At 48.8% G+C, this 21575-nt stretch overlaps 1 protein-coding gene across 1 annotated transcript in view; it reads right to left on the bottom strand.

Moving 5' to 3' along the window:
• The window catches only part of RBM19 (RNA binding motif protein 19), a 149188-nt gene extending 138409 nt beyond the window's left edge, over positions 1–10779 (bottom strand). The window contains 9 exon segments of the mRNA XM_012556310.2: positions 403–474; positions 1905–1983; positions 2659–2739; positions 4533–4798; positions 6580–6772; positions 7085–7123; positions 7318–7437; positions 9942–10124; positions 10659–10779. Of these exon segments, the coding sequence (XP_012411764.2) occupies positions 403–474; positions 1905–1983; positions 2659–2739; positions 4533–4798; positions 6580–6772; positions 7085–7123; positions 7318–7437; positions 9942–10124; positions 10659–10694 (1069 nt within the window). The 5' untranslated portion in view covers positions 10695–10779.
• Between the last annotated feature and the right edge of the window lie 10796 nt (positions 10780–21575).

The raw sequence follows: 21575 nt of genomic DNA, 5'->3' as shown, positions 1-21575 counted from the left end.
TTTCTTCCCCTGATTTAGAAAATATAAACTGTTCTGGAAATAAAGCAAGAGAGGTCTGGAAAGACAGATTCTTTGCTCTGCACATCCCAGAGGCCAAGCACTCTGTAGTTACAGTGTTACAATCTACCATCGAGGCTTTCCCCTTTCCTGACTTTTATGGACTGGCAGTGACAAGTCTGTACCCTCTGACCCAGGGGGCCTGTGTACTTTGCTTATTTATTTGATTATGCCTGCCTCTCCCCGCTCTGTGGGAGCTGACTCTGTGTCGGCTCTGCGAGGTCAGGGCCTATGTCTGTCTGCTCACTGCCGTCTCCCAGGGCCCAGCATGGTGCCTGGCACATCATGGACGCTCAATAGAACAACCTGCCCCACTCAGAGACGGCGCCTCCCGGGCTTCCTTACCCATGTACTCCCGGTTGCACTTCAGTGCCTTCTTCACTTCCTCCTCACTGCTGAAATCCACGAAGACGTAACCTGGGAGGGGACAGTGACACAGGTGAAGTCTCCGGGCCCCACAGACCCGTGGTGGGTGCCATGGATGAACCCACACACTGTGCCAGGTGTTTGGGGAAATCTGAGCAGAAATGGGTGGAGAAGAAACCTCTCTTTTTGCCACCCTCCAGCCCAATCTCCCTTGGCAGGGAGTGTTGAGGTCCTGTGGCCTGGCTCTGTGGATGAAGATTCTAGATTTGGAGTCAGAAACACAGAGGTCCTTGGCTTCCCTTTGGATTCACCCCGATCCCTGGCCACTGCCGCTCCTTGGCCAAGTCAGGGCTTAGCACCGCTCTGAATGCTGCAAGCTTATTAACTCACTGAGTCCTTGTGAATTGAGGAGACAGCCTTGTCCGTATGGCAATGATGAAGAAACTGTGAGGCCAAGGACCTTGTCCAAGGTCACAAGGTTCTTAATGTGGCCGAGCCTGTGGGACTTTGTAACAGCAGCCCCAGGAAGCTAAGAAATCTGGGGAGAGTGGCTTGGGGACAACACCACACACTCATGTTCTCAGCAACTCAGACCGCTGCCTGCCAGCAGAGCTGCCGATGGACTTGGCCCAGCAACCCCCAGGACCTGCTGACATCCCTTTAAACGGAATAGGCGAATAAGCGTAAGATGAGGAAGAGGAAGGGAGAGAAAGGACACACAAGAAAACAGCATCACTGTACATCAGCTGCCAAGGCAGGTGACAAGAGGCAACCTTGCCCTGACCAGTTTAAGCATATCCACATATCTGAGGCCCACAAACGGGGTAAAAATGGTCACCCTTAAAACGTTCCACCCTATCAGCCTGAGAGGAGAAGAACTAGATGGTGCCCGGCTACCACCAATGACCGCCCTGATGGGGAACACAACAGAGTCCCTGACGGAGCAGGAGAAAGGTGGGGTGCAGAACTCTAATTCTAGTAAAAAGACCAGACTTAATGGTCTGAGACTGGAGGGACCCCGGAAAGCACGGCCCCCGGACTCTCTGTCAGCCCAGAACTGAAACAATTTCTGAGGCCAACTCTTCAGACAAAGATTGGACTGGACTGTGGGACATAAAGTGATACTCGTGAAGAGTGTGCTTCTCAGCTCAAGTAGATACGTGAGACTAAACAGGCAGCTTCTGTCCAGAGGTGAGAGGAGAAAGCAGGAAGAGCTAGGAGCTGGTTGAATGGACATGGGAAATCAGGGGTGGAAAGGAGGAGTGTGCTGTCACAGTATGGGGAGAGCAATTAGGGTCACATAACAACGTGTGTATACGTTTTTGTATAAAGGACTAACTTGAAATGTAAACTTTCACTTAAACTACAACAATAAACAAAAAAAACCTTCCTCCCTTATCCGACCACCTTTACTTCCACCTTTAACCTCCCATCTTTACCATCTGCCTCTCAAGCCCACCCGGAAACACCGTAGCCCTTACCTGTTTTGTTCCCATGAGCATTTCTCACTATCCGGATGGCCACCGGCTTCAGAGGTGCCAGGAATTCCATAACACTTTTCTGTAAGGAGAAGGAAAGCTTTTCCCCACTTTATCAATCCAATGAAAGAAAAAGTACAAGCCAATAAAGAGACAAATTCCTGTCTTCAGGGAGGACTCCAAAGGCTGTTCCCCTTTCTAGCTTCTCTCTTGCTTTTAAATCGCACAGTCTGTTCTCTGTCAGGAGTCCCTGGGTGGGGCAAATGGTTCACGGAGTTCTGACAGAGACCATACTGACCATAAATTCTTAAATACTTTAACAGCTGGCCTTTTTTTTTTTTTTTTTTTTAAACAGAAGTTTGCTAACCCCTGGTGTAGACAATCGGAGCCCTGGTTGTGCAGTGGTTAAGAGCTCGGCTGCTAAACAAAAGGTTGGCAGTTCAAATCCACCAGCCGCTCCTTGGAAAACCTATGGGGCAGTTCTACTCTGTCCTACGGGGTTGCTATGAGTTGGAATTGATTCCACAGCAATGGGTTTTGGCTGGCGTGGACAATGAGTGAGGGAGACCTGTACTCCTGCTGTCTTGGTAACTGTCCTTGTTTCCCGATCCTTATTTATCAGACTCTGGTCCCCAGTTCCTTACAGCTCATGTCCCCCACTGATTGCAAGGCACCCATGCTGCGACGGCCCCTGGCAGCCTGCCCTTGCCTCCTGCCCACGTGAGGCTGCCTGTCCTTGTCCACGGTGAGCACATACCTCTGTGACATTGAACGGGGCTCCCCGCAGCTTCACGGTGTAGGGGGTGGTGGGCTCCTTCTGGGTTGCTGGTTTCTCTGTCTGGGTGAGCACAAAGAAGAAACAGAAATGGCCACAGTGAGCCCCCGGTACAGCTGCAGGAAGAGGCCCACCTGGGCAACTCAGTGCCCGACGAGGGGCCTGATGCCAGGGACAGCTGGGGAATGCCCGCCAGAGTCTGTGCCATGGAGGCAGAGTCTGGGCAGAGGTAGAGGAGGGAGAGTCCAAGCCTTCATGTGCACCTGAGGTGGGGGCTGGGACAGGGCTCAGCAAGTGACAGGCATGCTATCTGGGCCCAGGCTGCAAGGAGGGGCAGAGGCGATGGGAAGAGGCCCTGAAGTACAGTGACTTTTACTGCCACTGATTTAGGGCTTGTCCTGTGCCAAGCACATTGTAGACGCTGGCCTGTTGACTCTTTGTAACAATCCTATAAGGACTATGGGTTTATGATCTTTTGTGGTAATTCTGGAATCCAAACAGCTCTGAAAAAACAAAGGTTTCTGGTAACTCTTTTGGCAACAAAACCTGCCCTGACCCGAACTCATCTGCCAGCTGAGCCTGACCTGAGCCAATGTGAGGCTAGTTATAACCAGTAACCGACTGCTATTGAGTCGACTCTGACTCCTGGTGATCCCATGTGTGTCAGAGCAGGACTGTGTTCCATTGGGTTTTCAATGGCTGAATTTTTGGAAGTAGCTCACCAGGCCTTTCTTCTGAGGCACCGCTGGGTGGACTCGAACCTCCAACTTTTCAGTTAGCAGCCAAGTGTGTTAACTGTTCGCACCACCCAGGGACTCCAAGGTGATTTCGTTTAAATTTACCCCAGGTAGTCTGACTGGTCATATGTTTCCTTGCAGAAATGAACGTGCTTGATTATGGGGTGTTGCCCCACACCCCACTGGGGGTGCTACACCACACAGGATACAGGATTATCTTTCTGAAATGTGAAAATTTCTGATTTCCAAAGCACACTTAGGCACAGGGGTTTTAGAGTTGGGATACTGGGGCCACTGCTATGATGAGTGTCACTCTTACGAATGAAGATTAGAGGCTAACCGAGGTGACGTCTCTCACCCAAGGTAAAACAGCTACTAAGTGTCAGAACTCTCTGAGGCAGGGGAAAGAGGAGAACAAAAAGAGGGAGATGGATCTGGGAGGTCTGAAATTAAGGGCAGGAGAAGAGCTGAGGCTTCCAAGGCTTCTCTCGGGAAGTGAGGGAACAGGGACCCACAGCTACATGTCACACCGCCCTTTCTCTGCAGCAAAGAGGACACCGGGTGGGACAAGAGGTGTCATCTAGACCATGGAGCTCAGGAGACCTGGGTCGACCACTTCCCAGCCATGACCTTGGGCAAACCACTTCCCTTGTCTGGGCCTCAGTTTCCTCACCTGTAAAATGCGACAAGAAGAATCCCTACCCCATTGATTGTTATGCAATCCAGTGACATGGCAGGTATGGCACCTAGCATGTAGTAAATACTCAGTTAACATTATCTATTATCATCAATGATAGCTCACACCTGTCTATACTGTTACTAAATACTAAGTATACCACTTTCATGTCCATCATCAAGCTCGTTTACGCCCCACAACTCCAGAAGGCAGGCAGCATCTCCCTGTAGTGGGAAAATAAACTCAGAGAGAAGTGACTTGCCCAGCGTCACACAGCAAGCACGCGGCAGGGCCGAGATCTGAAGTGCGGCCTCTGGATTGCAAAGCTGTTATCTTCTCTACCTTCTAAGCCCACGACAGACAAGAGGAGTCTGGGGAAATACAGGAGCGCCTCCTTCCCAGCACCTCCCAAATCTTTAGGGCGCACCCCTGGCCCCACACACCTCAGCTATGGCCTCCTGTGGTTGCTTCTTCCCAGACAGGGCCTCCTGCTTGTGGCTGGCCCCCTTCCTCCCTATTTCAGACTGGGCTGGGGCAGCAGAGGAATCCTCATCCTCACTGCCTTCCTCGCAGTTCACTGCTTCATCTTCACTCTCCTCCTCCTCCGAGGAGGAAGATGACGACTCGGCCTTCACCACCTTGGATTTCAGGTAATCCATGTCTGACAGCTCCTTCTGCACAGCTGCCTTTGGTGCAAGGTCTTCCTCTGCTGGAAACACAGGGAGACTGGGTGTCAGCGATGGGCATGAGCAGGTGGGGGTAGGCCCCAGCCTTTCTCCCAAGGACCACACTGCACTGTCCCCTTCAACACTCCCAACCGGCTCATGTAACAAGTCCCTGTAATTCAGGCAAGGGGTTAAGTATCTTGAGTACATATAGGATCGTCACTCCCTGATTAGAACCCTTTGGTGGACCAGAAGAACGAGATGGTGCCTGGCTACCACTACCGACGGTTCTGGTCAGGGCCATAATAGATGGATCCTGACAGAATGGGAGAAAAATGTAGAACAGAACTCAAGTTCTTAAAAAGTCCAGACTTACGGGTCTGGTTGAGACCAGAGGAACTCCCTGAGACTACTGCTCTGAGATGCTCTATAAACCTTGAGCTGAAACTATCCCGAGGCTAGCCTTTCACTAATTAACAGATCAGCTCATAAAATAAAGAGTAACACCCATAAGTACTACCTACACTCCTTTAAAGAAACCATCTATATGAGATCAAATGGTCAACAATTACTGTAAAGCAAAGATGAAAGAGTAAGGACACAGAGAAACTAGAGTGCTGGAAATGGAACAACCAGAATGGAAACAATGAGAATGTTCACACACCATGAAAACTGTAAGCAATGTCACTGAACAATCTGTGTAGAAATTGTTGAATGAGAACCTAAACTGCTGTGTAAATCTTCACTGAAAACACAAAAAAATATTATTTTAAAAACAAAACAAAAACCCTGTGGTGGTTTCCAGATGCTCCCAGGACCAAACCCAAACTCCTTCTCCTAAAGGCCATCTGGCCCGACTCCAGCTTCTCCTTCGAGCTCCACTGCACACTGCTCTGGCCACCCTGGACCACGCGGGGTTCCCGCAGCACACAGCGCTGTCCCTCTTCCCTGTGCCCTGGCCATGCCCGCCCCGCCCCTCCCGTGTCCTGCTAACTCCCAGGAGGCATTTGGATCTCAGCTCAGCACAGAAGCTTCACCAGGCTAACACTCACATTCAACTCACATCCTCAGTGATGGCAGAATAATTTGGAAAAGGGTAGCAAGAATGGTCGCACAACTTGAAGAATGTAATCAACATCACTGAGTTGTACATGTAGAAATGGCTGGGACGGCATATGTTTTATGCGATATTTCACAATGAAATTTAAAAAAAAAAAGGGTGGAAAAAAAATTTACATTCTTTTGGTTCTAATCTAGAATCCATTCCCAATCCCGAACCTCAGCACTTCCCGCTCTGCAATCACTTGCCTCCCTGCAGTCTCCCCACCCCTCCCTGAGCCCCTCCTGAGGACGAGGCCTCACTCCTGCACCTCAGGGCATTTGCTCCGGGGCCACCTCCTCTCTGAAGCCTTCCCTGCTAGCTCTCCTAGTGTCCTTCCTGGCTTTTTCTCTGCAGCACCTGTCAGGATATAACATACTCAGCCATGAACTTGTTTATTGTTTACCTGCCCCCTCTGGAATGACAGCTCCTTTTGTGTTTTCTTCACCACTATGTCCTCAACGCCTAAGACCGTGCCTGGCATACAGTAGGTGCTCAATGAATACTGACTGACTGAATGAATGAAGTGAACAGGATCAGTCAAGGCAGGGGACCTGTGGGGGATCATCACCCCCTCAGTGGAGAGCTCGAGGGTAGTGACTAGCTCCCTGTGCCCTGGTGTCTGGCACTGAGGGGCCTCGCACATGCCAGCCTGGCAGCCCACACAGGCCCGTATGCACACACAGGCCCACAGGGGACCGCGCTCAGGCACGGGGACGCTCTCACCTTCAGAGCCTTTGCCAGCCCCCTCCTCCTCGCTCTCCTGTTCCAAGTCTGAGTCGAAGTTCAGGTAGTCGCTGGCTGGCTCGCTCTTCCCTTTCACAGGCTTGGTGTCCAGGGCATCGTTCGCCCACGTGGCGACCTGCATCCGCCTCTGGTGGACCGACAGGAACTCCCGGAACTCAGTGTCTCCCTTCAGCTGGTGGATGGGAGCGGAGGCAGCAGGGGAGCAGGGAAGAAGGGAGAACAGGCAGAGAAGTTCAGGGAAGGCCTAGATATTTCTAACACTGAGAAAGGGAGGGGCATCCTCCAAGCTCAACCTCCTCCCCACCAACCTCAGGGGTCAGCTGGGCTCTAAGGAAGGCAGAGAGGGCTCTTCACCTGATGAGAAGGCTCAGGGAGGCGGGGGACGAGAGGCGCTCTGTGTGCCTGGGCCAGCCCCCCTCGCCCGGCCTGTGCACCCTCCCAGGACTGCCTCCGGGGGCCCTCCTGGTCAACAGGGCGGACTCACCTTCTCCAGTTCACTGGTGACCATTTTCTTCTTATTGTCCTGCAAAGAGAAGGCAGAGACTGTGAGGGTCACACAGGGGAAGGACAAGAGGGGACAGAGCTGTCTCGCCCTGGGAGGGCCCACTTCCTAGAACCATCAGAGGGGGATTCTCAGAATGTTCCTGCTTCACTGCCTGTCCCTCCTAGAGCAGTAACCACCCTGCTGACAATGGGCTGGGGTGACCTCCGACGTACTTGCTTTGTTTCTGGGGAAATGGGGTCTTTTGAAGATAGCTTGGGCTGGCTTGGTTTCTGGGCGTGTTTGCTCCAGGCTCGGGGCTTTGTCGGGTCCCCAAATGACTTGCAGAACTCCACCTGCATGGGAAAGAGACAGTGACAGTCACACCAGCCCCTGCAGCCAGGGCTGGGGCTGCACCTCGGCAGCTGCAAGCTGGGGCATTTTAATGTGACAGTCGCCACTCAACTAGTTGAAACAAATGAGTTATCTGCCCTTAACCTTGGCTTGGAGTCCCAGGGAGGCGCAAACGGTTAATGTGCTCGGCTGCTGACCCAAAGGTTGGCGGTTCAAGTCTACTCAGAGGTGCCTTGGAAGAAAGGCCTGGCAATCTATTTCAGAAAAATCAGCCATTGAGAACCCTATGAAGCACCCTTCAACTCTGACACACAGAGGGTTGCCATGAGTCAGAATCGACTCAATGAGAACTGTTTTTTTTAAAACCTTGGCTTTTCCCTACCTTGAAACCATTATAAGTGCTAACATTTACTGAGGAATTACACGTTCCAGGCACTGTCTTAAGTGCTTTACCTGCACTGATTCCCTGAGCCTCAAAACAAAGAAAAGAATTAGGACCTTCCCCACTTTTCACACCAGGAAACTGAAGCAGAGAAAAGTGACAAAACTTGCCCTACATTAACCAGGTAGTAAGTGACAGGGAAGGGACTGGAACTCAGGGAGTCTGACTTGGGAACCTGAATCCTTCACCATCTACTCCAAAGGCTGGCTGTGAGGATGAAATGGGGTGACCGGGCAACGTGCTCAGCCAGGGTCCGGCACAGGGCAAGGCTGCGCGAATGGCTGTCAGGGTTATTCTAATTCCTGTGAGGCGAGCCCACCTGGCACCAGAGCATGACTCTAGGGTAATGAGAAAAATGTGCTGACCGCTTGGGGCATGATGAGTGTTGAGTGCTAAGTAGGAGCTGATACATCTCCCTAGCTCTTATCTCCTCCAACACGCTCCTTTATGATGACCTTTGTGAGAGCTGGTCTTGCTAGGAAGTCCACGGTTGGCGCTTACACACAAGCCATTCCAAGCCATAGACAAAGGCTGGAGCTAGTCAACCAATCACTTCCTGTAGAGAAGCGGCTGCCATCTTGTTACACCCTCTTTCGTGTGGATTTTCCAAATAGTTTTGTTGTGTTTGTAATAGTGATATGTGCTCAATGTACACAGCTCAAACAATAAAGAAAAACAACAAAAGTTAAAAAGAAAAAAAAAATTACCCCAATTCCTATCACTCAGAGAGAGGAATTATTAACACAATCAATTTGCGGTAGTTATGTTCTATAAAGTTGCCGCAAATTCTGAATTAACAAGCCATGAACCACTGTTCCTAGAGGATTTAGAGTTACAACATTTTTGTGAGCTTATCAATCGTGAGCCTCTGGTCACAACATTTTTGTCAGCTGAATAACCTTGTTTTATGTGTATTTCTGTTTAGATACCTTAAATATATGTTGTAGATGCGATAACACTGCTCATAGCCAACAGCACTATATCTTGCGCCTGAACGAAGCTTATCTGACACATGTGTTTTCTTTGTAAGACACATCACAGCCTTCTTGTGCTCAGGAACAGTAGACAGCACTTCCAACGCTAAGCTCAAGGCTGTTTCAAACAGCAAAATCACCAATAAAAAGCACAAAAATGTGTAAAACGTGGCACTAAACACAGCGCAAGAAGGACACTTGTTTACAGTATGAGAGCTGAAACAAAAAGGTAGAGAATCACCTTCTTCGACCTCAGCTAAGGACGTGTGCATCGGGCAACTCAAATTTTTCACTGCTCTGTGCATGTCTGCGAATGACTGAGAAAGTAGTGAGTACTGATTTGGGGGGTTACCAATAAATTTTAGGGAGTAGACAATTTGCAAATATGAAATAAATGAAAAACAAGGATCAACTTTATCTTGGTAAAAATCCATCTATACATCCTTCTATACGTACAAACACACAGACTGAAGGGTATGACTGTCGAAATATGATCATGACATATACTCCTCCATGATCTGCCTTTCACGCAGTGTGTATAGATGTTTTGCCAAGTCATTAAATAAACACTACCACATAAATAGGGGCCAGGTGTGTTACCTTTTTTCTGATCTCCTAATACCTATCATACAGACCAAAAGGTCTATAGTTCAAATCCACCAGGTGCTCCCTGGAAATTATGGGGCAATTCTACTCTATCCTATAGGATCGCTATGAGTCGGAATCAACTCATTGGCAAGGGTTTTATCATACAGTGGGTGCTCATTCAGTGCTTGCTGAATGGGTGAGTCAATGAATGACACAGACCAGCGGTTCTCAAAGGGTGGTCCTTGGACCATCTTGTTAGAAATACACATTCTTGCCCACCCCACACCCTGCGTCAGAATCTCTGGGGATAGGGATCCAGGATATTGTTTTAACAAGCTCTCTTCATGATTCTTCTGCCCATGAAAGTTTATGAACCACTGATATCGACGACCCAAGAAGTCACAGTCTGAAAAGGGACAGTCCTTGGACCGGAGTGTTGAGTGCAATATCAAGTAGCATCACCTTGAACAGGCAGGCAAGGTTGAGACCTGAGCTGACTTACTGTGATCCGGGATGTGTCGATAAAACTCTTGTTGAAATGATTCAGTGCCGTTTGGGCCTCTTCCTCAGACTTGAAGCCAATAAATCCAAACTTCCGGAACTTGCCATCTTTGGTGAACTTCAGGCTGCAGTCTGTCAGCGTGCCGAAGGAGGCAAACAGCTGCTTGAAACGCTCCTCCTTCATCTAAGGCAGAAGAAGGGGTGACAATGAGGCACAAAATGGGGATAACAGGACAAAATGGGATGGAGCCGAGAGGCTGCAGGATTCCCCAAGGACGCCCCGAGGATAGATAACATCGCAGTCATTCTCGTCTTGATTTCTTCACTAATGAAATGAATAACTGTCCCATAAGTGTTTCAAGGCTGTAATCTTTCAGGAGGGAGGCTTCCACATCTGTCACAGGTGGAGCGGCTGGTGGGTTCGAACTGCCGACCTATCAGCAGCCGGGCGCTTAACCACTGGCCACCAGGGCTCCTACTTGTCCTAAAGTTGCCGAGTCCATCAAAAGACGGAAATAAGAATTAGAACTAAGGTTCTAAGGAGCCACTGTCTCTCTCCGATTGTCAAATGGGATACGAGGATCCTGTCCCTTCTGCGCGGAGAATTCCGCCCGGAGTTCTGCCGTAGAGTGGGAACCCAATTCTTCTCAACCGACACCGCCGCCCCAGCTCCCGGCTAATCTCATTTTCATACCCCAAGTCCAGGCTCTATACTCACCCCATTCGGGAGGTTCTTCACGATCAGTCGCGACATGGCGCACCGTCCCCACTGTTCTGAATCTGGCACAATTGGACAGCGGCTTCCACCAACATTCACGCTGCAGCTCTGGGCGCCGCCATCTTGGGCGACCCGGAAGGAAGTCACTTGACCCCGATCTACGTCAGCTCCGTCCGGAAGTAGGCGTGACCAAACCAAGGAAGTCACACCCCAAGGAGTGAGTCTAAGGCCTCTCATTCTGCGCAGGCGCACACCGTTTGGCGGAACGCGGAGAGCCCAAGGAGGCAGTGATCGGTAGGGGGCACCGGTTACTAATATTGGTGGGAGGCATTGCGCGTGGTTAACTCAGCGTGTTCTAGCGTTTCGTGGGCGGGGAACTTGTCTTCTCGCCCCTTCTGTATTTTATTATTAAGTCCTAAAACAGCCCTGAGAGCGGAGGCAGGATTGGGGACTCTTGCTTCCCTTTTACAGATGGGGAAACTGATGCTCAAAGAGGCTTCCACTCACCTCGAATTAATAGAGATAACAATTAGCGAGAGTGGATAAATAGCAGAATGTGCATATTGGATATAAACATTCCCGTTTTGAAGCTGGGCAAACTGAGACTCGGACAGATAAAGCGAGTTGCTCAAAGTCGTGTATCCATTAAGCAGAAAGCCTGGCATTTGAACTGGGGCTGCCACTTAAGGCTGCGATGAGGACCTACTCCTTGAACTCCACCTCCACAGCGTGAATGCTGCAGCCTGGCTGAGTTTTTAAATCCCAGCTAGCCACCTTCTAGCTAGGTCTTGGCCAAATTAGCCTTTGTGAGCTTTCTTGTGTTCTTCTGTAAAACAGAGCTAACTGGATTATCCAAGGAGCCCTGCTGGCACAGTGGTTAAGTGCTTGGCTGTTAACTAGAAGGTTGGCAGTTGGAACCTGCCCAGAGCCTCTGCAGGAGAAAGACCTGGTGATCTGCTCGGTAAAAATTACAGCCTAGAAAACGCTGTGGGGCAGTTCTACTCTGTCACATGGGGTCGCTAGGAGTTGAAATTGACTAGACGGCACCTAACAACAATGGTGGCTGTGAAATAGTGTCTCATTGTGCATTTATTTTATTGGGGTAAAATATACACAACATAAAATTTGCCATTTTAACCATCTTCAAGCATACAATCCAGTGGCATTAATCACACTCACAATGTTGTACAACCACCAGCACTGTTTATTTCCAAAACTTTCCAGCACCCCAAACAGAAACTCTGTCCCCATTCAGCAGCAACAACGTCCCCCACCTCCCAGCCCCTAGTAACCACTAATTTACTTTCTATTTCTATGTGTTTGTCTATTCTAGATATTTCATATAAATGGGATCATACAGTATTTGTCCTTTTGTGTCTGGCTTACTTCACTCAGCATAATGTTTTCCAGGTACAGCCTTGTAGTAGGCTGTACCACAACTTCATTTCTCTTTATGGCTGAATAATACTCCATTGTGTGGATATACCACAATTTGTTTACCCATTCAACTGTGTTGCAAAGTATATTGAATATACCATGGACTTCCAGAAGAAAACAAATCTGTCTTGGAAAAGTACAGCCAGAATGCTCCTTAGAAGCAAGGATGGTGAGGCTTCATCTCATGTACTTTGGACATGTTATTAGGAGAGACCAGTCCCTGGAGGAGAACATCATGCTTGGTAAGGTAGAGGATCAGCAAAAAAGAGGAACTCCCTCAACGAGATGGATTGACACAGTGTCTGCAACAATGGGCTCAAGCATAACAACAATTGTGAGGATGGCGCAAGACCGGGCAGTGTTTCCTTCTGTTGTACATAGGATCGCCATGAGTTGGAACTGGCTCGGCACCTAACAACAACATTCAACTGTTGATGGACACTTAGGTTGTTTCTGCCTTTTGGCTGTTGTGAATAGTGCTGCAGTAGGCATTGTATTAGGGCTGTTTAACAATTATACCACAAACTGGGGAGCTTAAAACAATAGAACTTTATTCTTTTACAGTTCTGGAGGCTAGAATCTGAATTCAGGGTGTTGACAGCACCATGCTCTCTTCCAAGGACTCTAGGGGAAGATCCTTCCTTGTCTCTTCCAGCTTCTGGTGGCTCCAGGAATTCCTTGGCTTGTGGCTGCATCACTCCTGTCTCTGGCTTGGTCTTCACATGGCCTTCTTCCCTCTGGTGTCTGAGTCAAATCTCCCTCTGCCTTTCTCTTATAAGAACACCTGTTATTGGATTTGAAGGTACTGGTGGCTCAGGGGGATAATTTTCACTTTCCATGTGGGAAACCTGGGTTCAGTTCCCAGCCAGTGCACCTGATGTGCAGCCACCTCGTCACTAGAGGCTTGCGTGGTCCTATGATGCTGAACAGATTTCTGCAGGGCTTCCAGACTAAGACAGACCAGGAAGAAAGGCCTGGTGATCTACTTCCAAAAATTAGTCAGTGGAAACCCTATGGGTCACAATAGTCCAATCCACACCCGATCAGGGGGACGGCACAGGACCAGGCAGCATTTTCTTCTGTTGCACATGGGGTCGCCATGAGTTGAGGGCGGAGTCAATGGCGGATGACAACTCATTGGATTTAAGAACCACCCTACATCCAAGATGATCTCATCCTTCACTTAATGACATTTGCAAAAACCCTTTTTCCAAATAAGTTTCCATTCCCAGGTTTTGGGAGTTAGGACGTGGACATAGCTCTTTCGGCAGCACTATTTAACCCACCACGTGGGCATTTGCTTTTTACTAGATCACTCAGGGGATCAGTTCCTTCCTTGCCATGTCTTATGTAGAGTGTCTACTCAGTTAAAAGTGACCCCCACACATAGACAATTGTATTTTAAAATCTCAGACACACACGCCCTAAACTAAAAATGGACTCTCAAGGCTAGGTCCGTGACTTACAGGGTCACTGTGTTTCAAAGCCATTCTTTCATTCAACAGATATTTATTGATACATATGAAAGTGCTTGAAGCCCTGGTGGTGCAGTGGTTAAGAGCTCGGCTGTTAACCAAAAAGAGTTGGCGGTTCGAATCCACCAGCTGCTCCTTGGAAACCGTATGGGACAGGTCTACTTTGTCCTATAGGGTCACTATAAGTCTCAATCGACTCGACAGCAACGGGTTTGGCTTTTTTTGTTTTTTTTTTTTAAATGAAAGTGTTCTTTAATTAAACGACAGCGGGCGGGGGGCTGCTTTCCGTGCCATGTGACCCTAGTTCGGATGGGCTGGGGCAGGCTTTATGAGCCAGCTCTGCAATCTTAGCGTTTTATGAGAGGGCAACTGCGGGTTCCCAGCCTGTCCCGGTTCCACATCCTTTGATTTTATTATTTTCATGGACTGCCTTTATTAAAACCCACAACTAAAGGTAGCCTCCACTAAAGAAATTCACAAATCTGAAGGTTTTCAAAGGTATTAAAGGAAAATGGTGTTTCCTTTACGAACACCCATGTCTCAACAATGGGCTGGAAAATATGGTTGCCACATGTGGGGGAAGAAGGGGCCACTCATGGGCCGTATGCCCCTGTGCATTTAATAAATAGCCACGTTATAATGTTATTATTGGTCTCTTTGCTCTCCTGCCTTCCCATCTGTCTCCCTTATTTCCAGCAAATACAATCCAGGGGCACCTGGACTCTACTAGGCTGGCCTCTCTGATTACAATTGGGGATAAAACAAAACAATTCCAGCAGGTCTCAGCCAGCTCTAGGTCTCTGGGTGGTGCAAGCGGCTTGCACATGACCACTAACCTAAAGGTTGGCAGTTAGAAGCCACCTAGCAGCATCGTGGAAGAAAGTCCTGGTGATCTGCTTCCATAAAACTTACAGCCAGGAAAACCTTATGGAGCAGTTCTACTCTGTAACACATGGGGTCACCATGAGTTGGAATCGACTGGACAGCAACTAACAAAACAATGACTTAGCCAGCTCCATTGAGGCTGCCTTCCTGATTGCACTGGGGGCTGTAAGGGGCTGGGCCTGGGTCCCTGAGGGAATTGACCTCCTACTCAGGGAACAGGCTAGAGGTGGAGAGAGGTCCTGGAGGGGCTCGAAGAGGCAGGATGGAGGGAGGAGAGCAAACAGAGCTCTTCACTTCCCTCTGCACATCGGAGCCTCCTGGTCTCAGGGAATGGCACTGATGTCCACCCTGCTTCCCTGGCCAGAAACCTGGAGCAATGCTTGAGTCCTCTCATGTCTAATCAATTAGCAAGTCCTGGCAGCCCCAGCTCCTAAATATTTGCCCAAAACATGCTCTTTCCCCACCTCCACCACTATCGCCCTGGTCTAAGCAGCCACTGTATGAGCTTCCTATCGATGCTGTAACAAATTACCACAACTCAGTGGCTTAAAACAACACAAATGTATTCGCTTACAGTTCTGGGGGTCAGAAGTCTGAGAATCAAGCCATTGGCAGGATTGTGTTCTTTCTGGAAGTTCTAGGGGAGGATTCACCCCCTTGCCTTTTCCAGTTGTGGAAAAAAAAAACCAAACCCATTGCTGTGGAGTCAATTCCAACTCACAGCAACACTATAGGACAGAGTAGAACCGCCCCGTAGGGTTTCTAAGGAGCAGCTGGTGGATTCGAACTGCTGAACTTTTGGTTAACAGCCGAGCTCTTAACCACTGTGCCACCAGGGCTCCTTCCAGTTGCTAGAGGCCGCCATTTTCCTTGGCTCATGGCCTCTTCCTCCATTTTAAAAGCCATCAGTGTAACTGCTTCTCTTTTCTGACCTTCTGCCTCCTTATAAGGACCGATGTGATTACGTTGGCCCCCCCGCCCAGATAATCCAGGATCATCTCCTGGATCCTTAATCACATCTGCCAATCCCTTTGCCGTGTGTGTGTGTGTGTGTGTGTGTGTGTGTGTGTGTGTGTGTGTACACATATATGCATACACACATATACATACATATATCCTATTGGTGCTATTTCTGGAGATCTCTGACTATCTTAGTTATCTAGCACTGCTATAACAGAAATACCACAAGAGGATGACTTTAACAAACAGAAATTTATTCTGCACAGTCTAGGAGGCTAGAATTCCAAATTTCAGGGCACCAGCTCCAGGGGAAGGCTTTCTGTCTCTGTTGGCTCTTGGGGAAGGTCCTTGTCATCGCTCTTCCCTGGTCTAGGAGCTTCTCTGCACAGGGGCCCTGGGTCCAAAGAACACGTTCTGCTCCTGACGCTGCTTTCTTGGTGATATGAGGTCCCCCTGTCTCTCTGCTCGCTTCTCTCTTTCATATCTCAAAAGAGATGGATTCAAGATAGAATCTAATCTTGTAGATTGAGTCCTACCTCGTTACCATAACTGCCTCTAATCCTGCCTCATTAACATCATAGAGGTAGGATTTACAGCACACAGGAAGATCACATCAGATGACAAAATGGTGGACAATCACACAATACCAGGAATCATGGCCTAGCAAAATTGACAGATATTTTGGGGCAACACAATTTAATCCATGATACTGACTGATACAAATTATCACTAAATTTGGTCCCAGTTCAACTAGAGAGAGAACTCTGCACAGAAGCAAACCTGTTCATTCGTTCACTCACCCACTCATTCATTCATATATTTAAGGAGCACCTGTCTATGGCAGGCACTGTTCGGAGCACTGAGGATATGACGGCGATTCAGACAGACATGTTTCTTGCCTTCATGAGGCTTCTTTTCTTGTGAGAGAGACTGACCTCAAAAGGCAAACTCTTAGAATTCATATTCATCGTCATCATCTTCATCATTGTCACAACAGATGACACATTCATTGTGGGACAAGCTCTTTGCCACCGAAGGCACTGTCTTGGAGGAAAAGTGGCTGCAGTTCTCCAAGGCTGTGTCTAAGTCTGACTTCTGTGTTTCTGGATGCAGAGTCCCCAGACAAGCCCACTGCTGTGTCCGCCTGGCCCTCCTGGCTTTCCTTCCAAGTAAACTGTGCCACCATCTGCCCAGATGCCCACTCCCTATTCATTGCTGAGGTGAGCTCTGGAAAATCATAGTCACGAAGTTTCCCATCCCAAGATGTTGTCATGCCATAGGAGGTGGTCAGACCTGGGTTCAAATCCCATCTCCAACACTTCCTGCTGTGTGGCCTTGGGCAAGTCGGTCACCCTGTCTGATCCTGAGCCCCTCATTTGTAAAATAGGACCAGTAACACCTGCTTCCAGTGTAGCGGTGAGGATTAGAGATAATAATTCACCCTCCTAGCATGTTTTTGTTGTTGGGTGCCATCAAGTCGATTCTGACTCATAGGAACCCTATAGGACAGAGTAGGGCTGCCCCATAGGGTTTCCAAGGGTGCAATCTTTATGGAAGCCGATCACCAGGTCTTTCTCCCGTGGAGCCACTGGATGGGTTTTCGAACCACCTACCTTTCAGTTAGCAGCCAAGCACTTAACCATTATGCCACCAGGGCTCCTTTTTACCTAGCTTAATCCGCTAATAATAACGACAAAATCATATTTTGACATGCCTGGCACTGACTTTAGATGGACTAATTTGAACCTCACAACAACCCAGTGATGTAGTTCCAATTATTAACTCCATTTTACAGATGAAGAAACAGAAGAACAGAGAGGTGAAGTCACTTACCTGAGATCACTCAGCCAGGAGGTACTGAGCAAGGCTTAAGAGCCCACACTATCCGCTACTCTAGCCTCTTGTAGGAGCCACTCATTGAATGTTCAGGGTCAGTTTAATGCCTCTTTGTTGGTGTTGCATTTTTGTCTCCTATTGCTCTTGCTAAATGTCAAGCATATCCCACAATCTTCTATCCCCTTTTCTATTTTCCTTTTTGGGTGAGAGATATCTTTGCTCCCCTGATCTTTGTGCTTCAGAGAAAAGCTGCCTGCAATTCTACAGATTACCAGCAGAGGGTGCCAGAGCATCGTGTATAACCCTATGCAGAGGTGCTATAACAAGGGGGGATATTTTGAAGCGTGATGTGTGGGTCTGGGAGTTTTAAGAACATTTTCACAACCCCACAGTCATGTGCCCAATCTGGCCTGATGCACATTGTTGTTGCTGGGTGCCCCTTAAGTTGATTCTGACCCCATGCAACAGAGTAGAGCTGCCCCATAGGATTTCCTAAACTGTAATCTCTTTTTTTTTTTTTATTGTGCTTTAGGTGAAAATTTACAGAGCAAATTAGTTTCTCATTAAACAATTAATACACGTATTGTTTTGTGACATTGGTTGCCAACCCCACGATGTGTCAACACACTCCCTTTCTCGATCTTGGGTTCCCCATTTCCATCGGTCCAGCTTTCCTGTCCTCTCCTGCCTTCTTGTCCTTGCCCCTGGACTGGTGTGCCCATTTAGTCCTGTATATATGATTGAACTACGTGTGTTATTGTTTGTGTTATGGGCCTGTCTAATCTCTGGCTAAAGGGTGAACCTCAGGAGTGACTACATTACTGAGTTATAAAGCTGTGCGGGGGCCACACTCTTGGGATTTCTCCAGTCTGTTAGACCAGTAAGTCTGTTCTTTTTTTTTGTTCTACATTTTTCTCCAGCTCTGTCTGGAACACTCTACTGTGATCCCTGTCAGAGCAGTAGGTGGTGGTAGCCAGGCACCATGTAGTTGTGCTGGACTCAGTCTCATGGAGGCTCTGGGAGTTGGGGTCCATCAGTCCTTTGGACTAATCTTTCCTAGATGGAGTGGGACCAGTGGAGCATCTTAGATGGCTGCTCACAAGCTTTTAAGACCCCAGACGCTACTCACCAAAGCAGGATGTAGAACATTTTCTTTATAAACTATGTTATGCCAACTGAGCTAGATGTCTCCCGAGACCATGGTTCCCAGCCCTCAGCCCAGTATTCGGTCCCTCAGGGAGTTTAGATCTGTCTGTGAGGCTTCTGTGACTTTGCTTTGGTCAAGCTGTGCTGACTTCCCCAGTATTGTGTACTGTCTTATAGCAGCCGGACTCTTTATCACAGAAACTAAGACAGAGGTATTACTACTCCAGGCTTAAAGGGGCAGGGGGAGGGACTGGATGAGGACTGGATGGACTTAGAGAGGCTGTGGGCAGGGAGACAGCCTCTGTCGGTGCTGTGGCTGGGCATGGTGGGCGGGGAGGACTCACTCCTCTTCTCCCACCCTCTGATCGGGGCCTCCCATTGGCTGAACCTACCAGGGAGGTAGAGGATAAAGAGCCGTGAGTGATGAGGTCCATGTGGGTAGGCCTTCCAGGCACAAGGAGAAAGCTGGTGGAAAAGATCCCAACCCAACACTTGCCTTCTTCCCATCTTCTATTGGGGATCCCCATTGGCCAAATCCAGCCAGAGGGCACAGAGCCACTTGGTTGTATCCACTCAGGTCAGGCGCACAGCACAGTGCTTCCTTCTAATTACCTAAAAGGTTGAGCACTCAGCTGCTAACTGAAAGGTTGGCGATTTGAACTCACCCAGCAGCTCTGCAGAAGAAAGGCCTGGTGATCTGTTCCTGTAAAGATCACAGCCTAGGAAACCCTATGGGGCAGTTCTACTCTGTCACACGAGGTCACTGTGAGTTGGAATCAACAACTACCACACCCCCGTCCTTGTCCCTGGGCTGTTCTTGAGGTCAGGTGTCTCTTGGGACAAGGAGGAGAGAATCAGTGACCTGCTGCGACGTCTTTGAGCCTGAGAATGAAGTGTCCAAGCCCTGTGCAGAGATGCGGAGTGAGAGTGCAGTGATGCGGGGCAGAGGCTCGATGGCTCAGCCGGGTCAGTACACGCTGCCCTTGCTTGGGAAGGGTCTCCCGACCTCCCAGCCCTGAAGAAAAGCCTGTGTTCTCTACCCGAAAGGGGAAACTGGCCTCCTGGCCCAGTGGAGTCAGCAAGGCTTACGGGCTGAGCATTTGGTTTGGCAACCTAATATCTGAGTTCAACATCCAGCGACTGAACTCGGAAGCTGTGCAACTTTGGGAAAATGACTCCACCTCTCTGAGCTGGCCGGCGGTCTGAGGATTTAGCTCAGTCTTCTCTCCACTGAGATATCAAGGTGGTGCCATGGAGGTGAACCTCTAGACTCAAACCTCCAGGTTCCCACCCCAGCTCAGCCGTTAGCCCCCTGTGTGATTTTGGGAAAGTCACTCCACTTCTCCGGGTCTCAGTTTTCTCATCTGCAAAACAGGGTTAATACTCACCTTGCGTAGTCTTCTAGTTATTAAGACAGCATAACAATCATACCAAAACCTAGTGGTTTAAAACATATGTTGATGACGCGCATGGATTTGTGTGGGTCAGGAATTCAGACAGAGCACAGGGCTGAGGAGGAGGATGGCGGTGTCTCCCCATGACGTCTCAGCCGGAAGTCTCCATGGCCGGGGCTGGAGCCCTCTGAAGGCTCCTCACTCACATGCCTGGTGGCGGGTGATGGCTGATGGCTGGGAGGCCTCAGTTCCTACGGGTGAGAGAGAGAGAATGTTATAGTTTATGACTGTTGATATAAAGACGAATATAATCTAGGATGGATCCATTGTTATAGATTCATTATTATCATATTCATTTTTCTTCTTCTGACTTTAAAAGAAATTAAAATTAAAACATTTTATGGGCCCCTAAGAAAGGCCTGAGGAGCCCTGGTGGCGCAGTTGTTAAGCACTCGGCTGCCAACCGAAAGGTCGGCGGTTCAAACCCACCAGCTGCTCCGAGGGAGAAAGATGTGGCAGTCTGCTTCCATAAAAATTTACAGCCTTGGAAACCATATGAGGCAGTTCTGTTCTGTCCTATATGGTCACTGTGAGTAGGAATCAACTTGACAGCAACAGGTTTTCGGTTAGAAAGTTCTGATGATCTACTTCTGAAAAATCAGCCATCAAAAACCCTATGCAGCACAGTTCTATACACATGGGGTCGCCACCAGTTCAGCTGACTCTACAGCAACCAGTTTAAAAGTGTCAGGACCCCAGCACCGTCCCCGCTGTGCCCAGGGAAGAAGTGGCCACAGTGACCCGCTCATTGTCAGCCTTTGTCTTCCTTCTGCTCCCTGTCTCCCTTCCCAGTCCCCCACCAGCCGCCAGGGACCACCTCCCGAATCAACACAGATGATCAGCCGCCACTGTCTCTGGAGGGGCGACCAGGGTGGGAGGGAGACATCTTTCTCTGTTTATCTGTTTAGCATTTCATGTTGTTTGCAAATATTACTAATTCAAGCATAACCAAAAAAAAAAAAAATGCAAATCCGTTCAGTCGATTCCAACTCATAGTGACCCTATAGGACAGAGTAGAACTGCCCCGTAGGGTTTCCAAGGCTGTGATCTTTATGGCAGCATACTGCCACATTTTTCTCCCTCGGAGCAGGTGGTGGGTTTGAACCATTGCTCTTTTGGTTAGCAGCCGAGTGCTTAATCACCGTGCCACCAAAAACAAAACAAAACAAAACAAAACCCATTGCCATTGAGTTGATTCCAACTCATAGCCACCGGGGCTCCTAACACATAATAATTTTCTAAAATGTGTGCATGTGTATGTCACATCAACACCTGCGGCTCTGAAACAAGAGACTCCATCAGCCTGAGACCAGAAGAACTAGATGGTGCCCGGCTACCACCAGTGAACGTCCTGACAGGGAACACAACAGAGAGTTCCTGACGGAGCAGGAGAAAAGAGGGGTGCAGAACTCAAATTCTAGTAAAAAGACGAGACTTAATGGTCTGAGACTGGAGGGACCCTGAAAAGCATGGCCCCTGGACTCTCTGTCAGTCCAGAACTAAAACAAATTCTGAGGCCAACTCTTCAGACAAAGATTGGACTGGACTGTGGGACATAAAGTGATACTCGTGAAGAGTGTGCTTCTTATTAGCTCAAGTAGATACGTGAGACTACACAGGCAGCTTCTGTCCAGAGGTGAGAGGAGAAAGCAGAAAGAGTTAGGAGCTGGTTGAATGGACATGGGAAATCAGGGGTGGAAAGGAGGAGTGTGCTGTCACAGTAT

The sequence above is a fragment of the Trichechus manatus genome, unplaced genomic scaffold, assembly GCF_000243295.1.
Source record: "Trichechus manatus latirostris isolate Lorelei unplaced genomic scaffold, TriManLat1.0 scaffold00061, whole genome shotgun sequence".
Lineage (NCBI taxonomy): Eukaryota > Metazoa > Chordata > Mammalia > Sirenia > Trichechidae > Trichechus > Trichechus manatus.
Note: the sequence above shows the minus strand (reverse complement) of the source record. Positions and strands in the feature narration are given on the sequence as shown.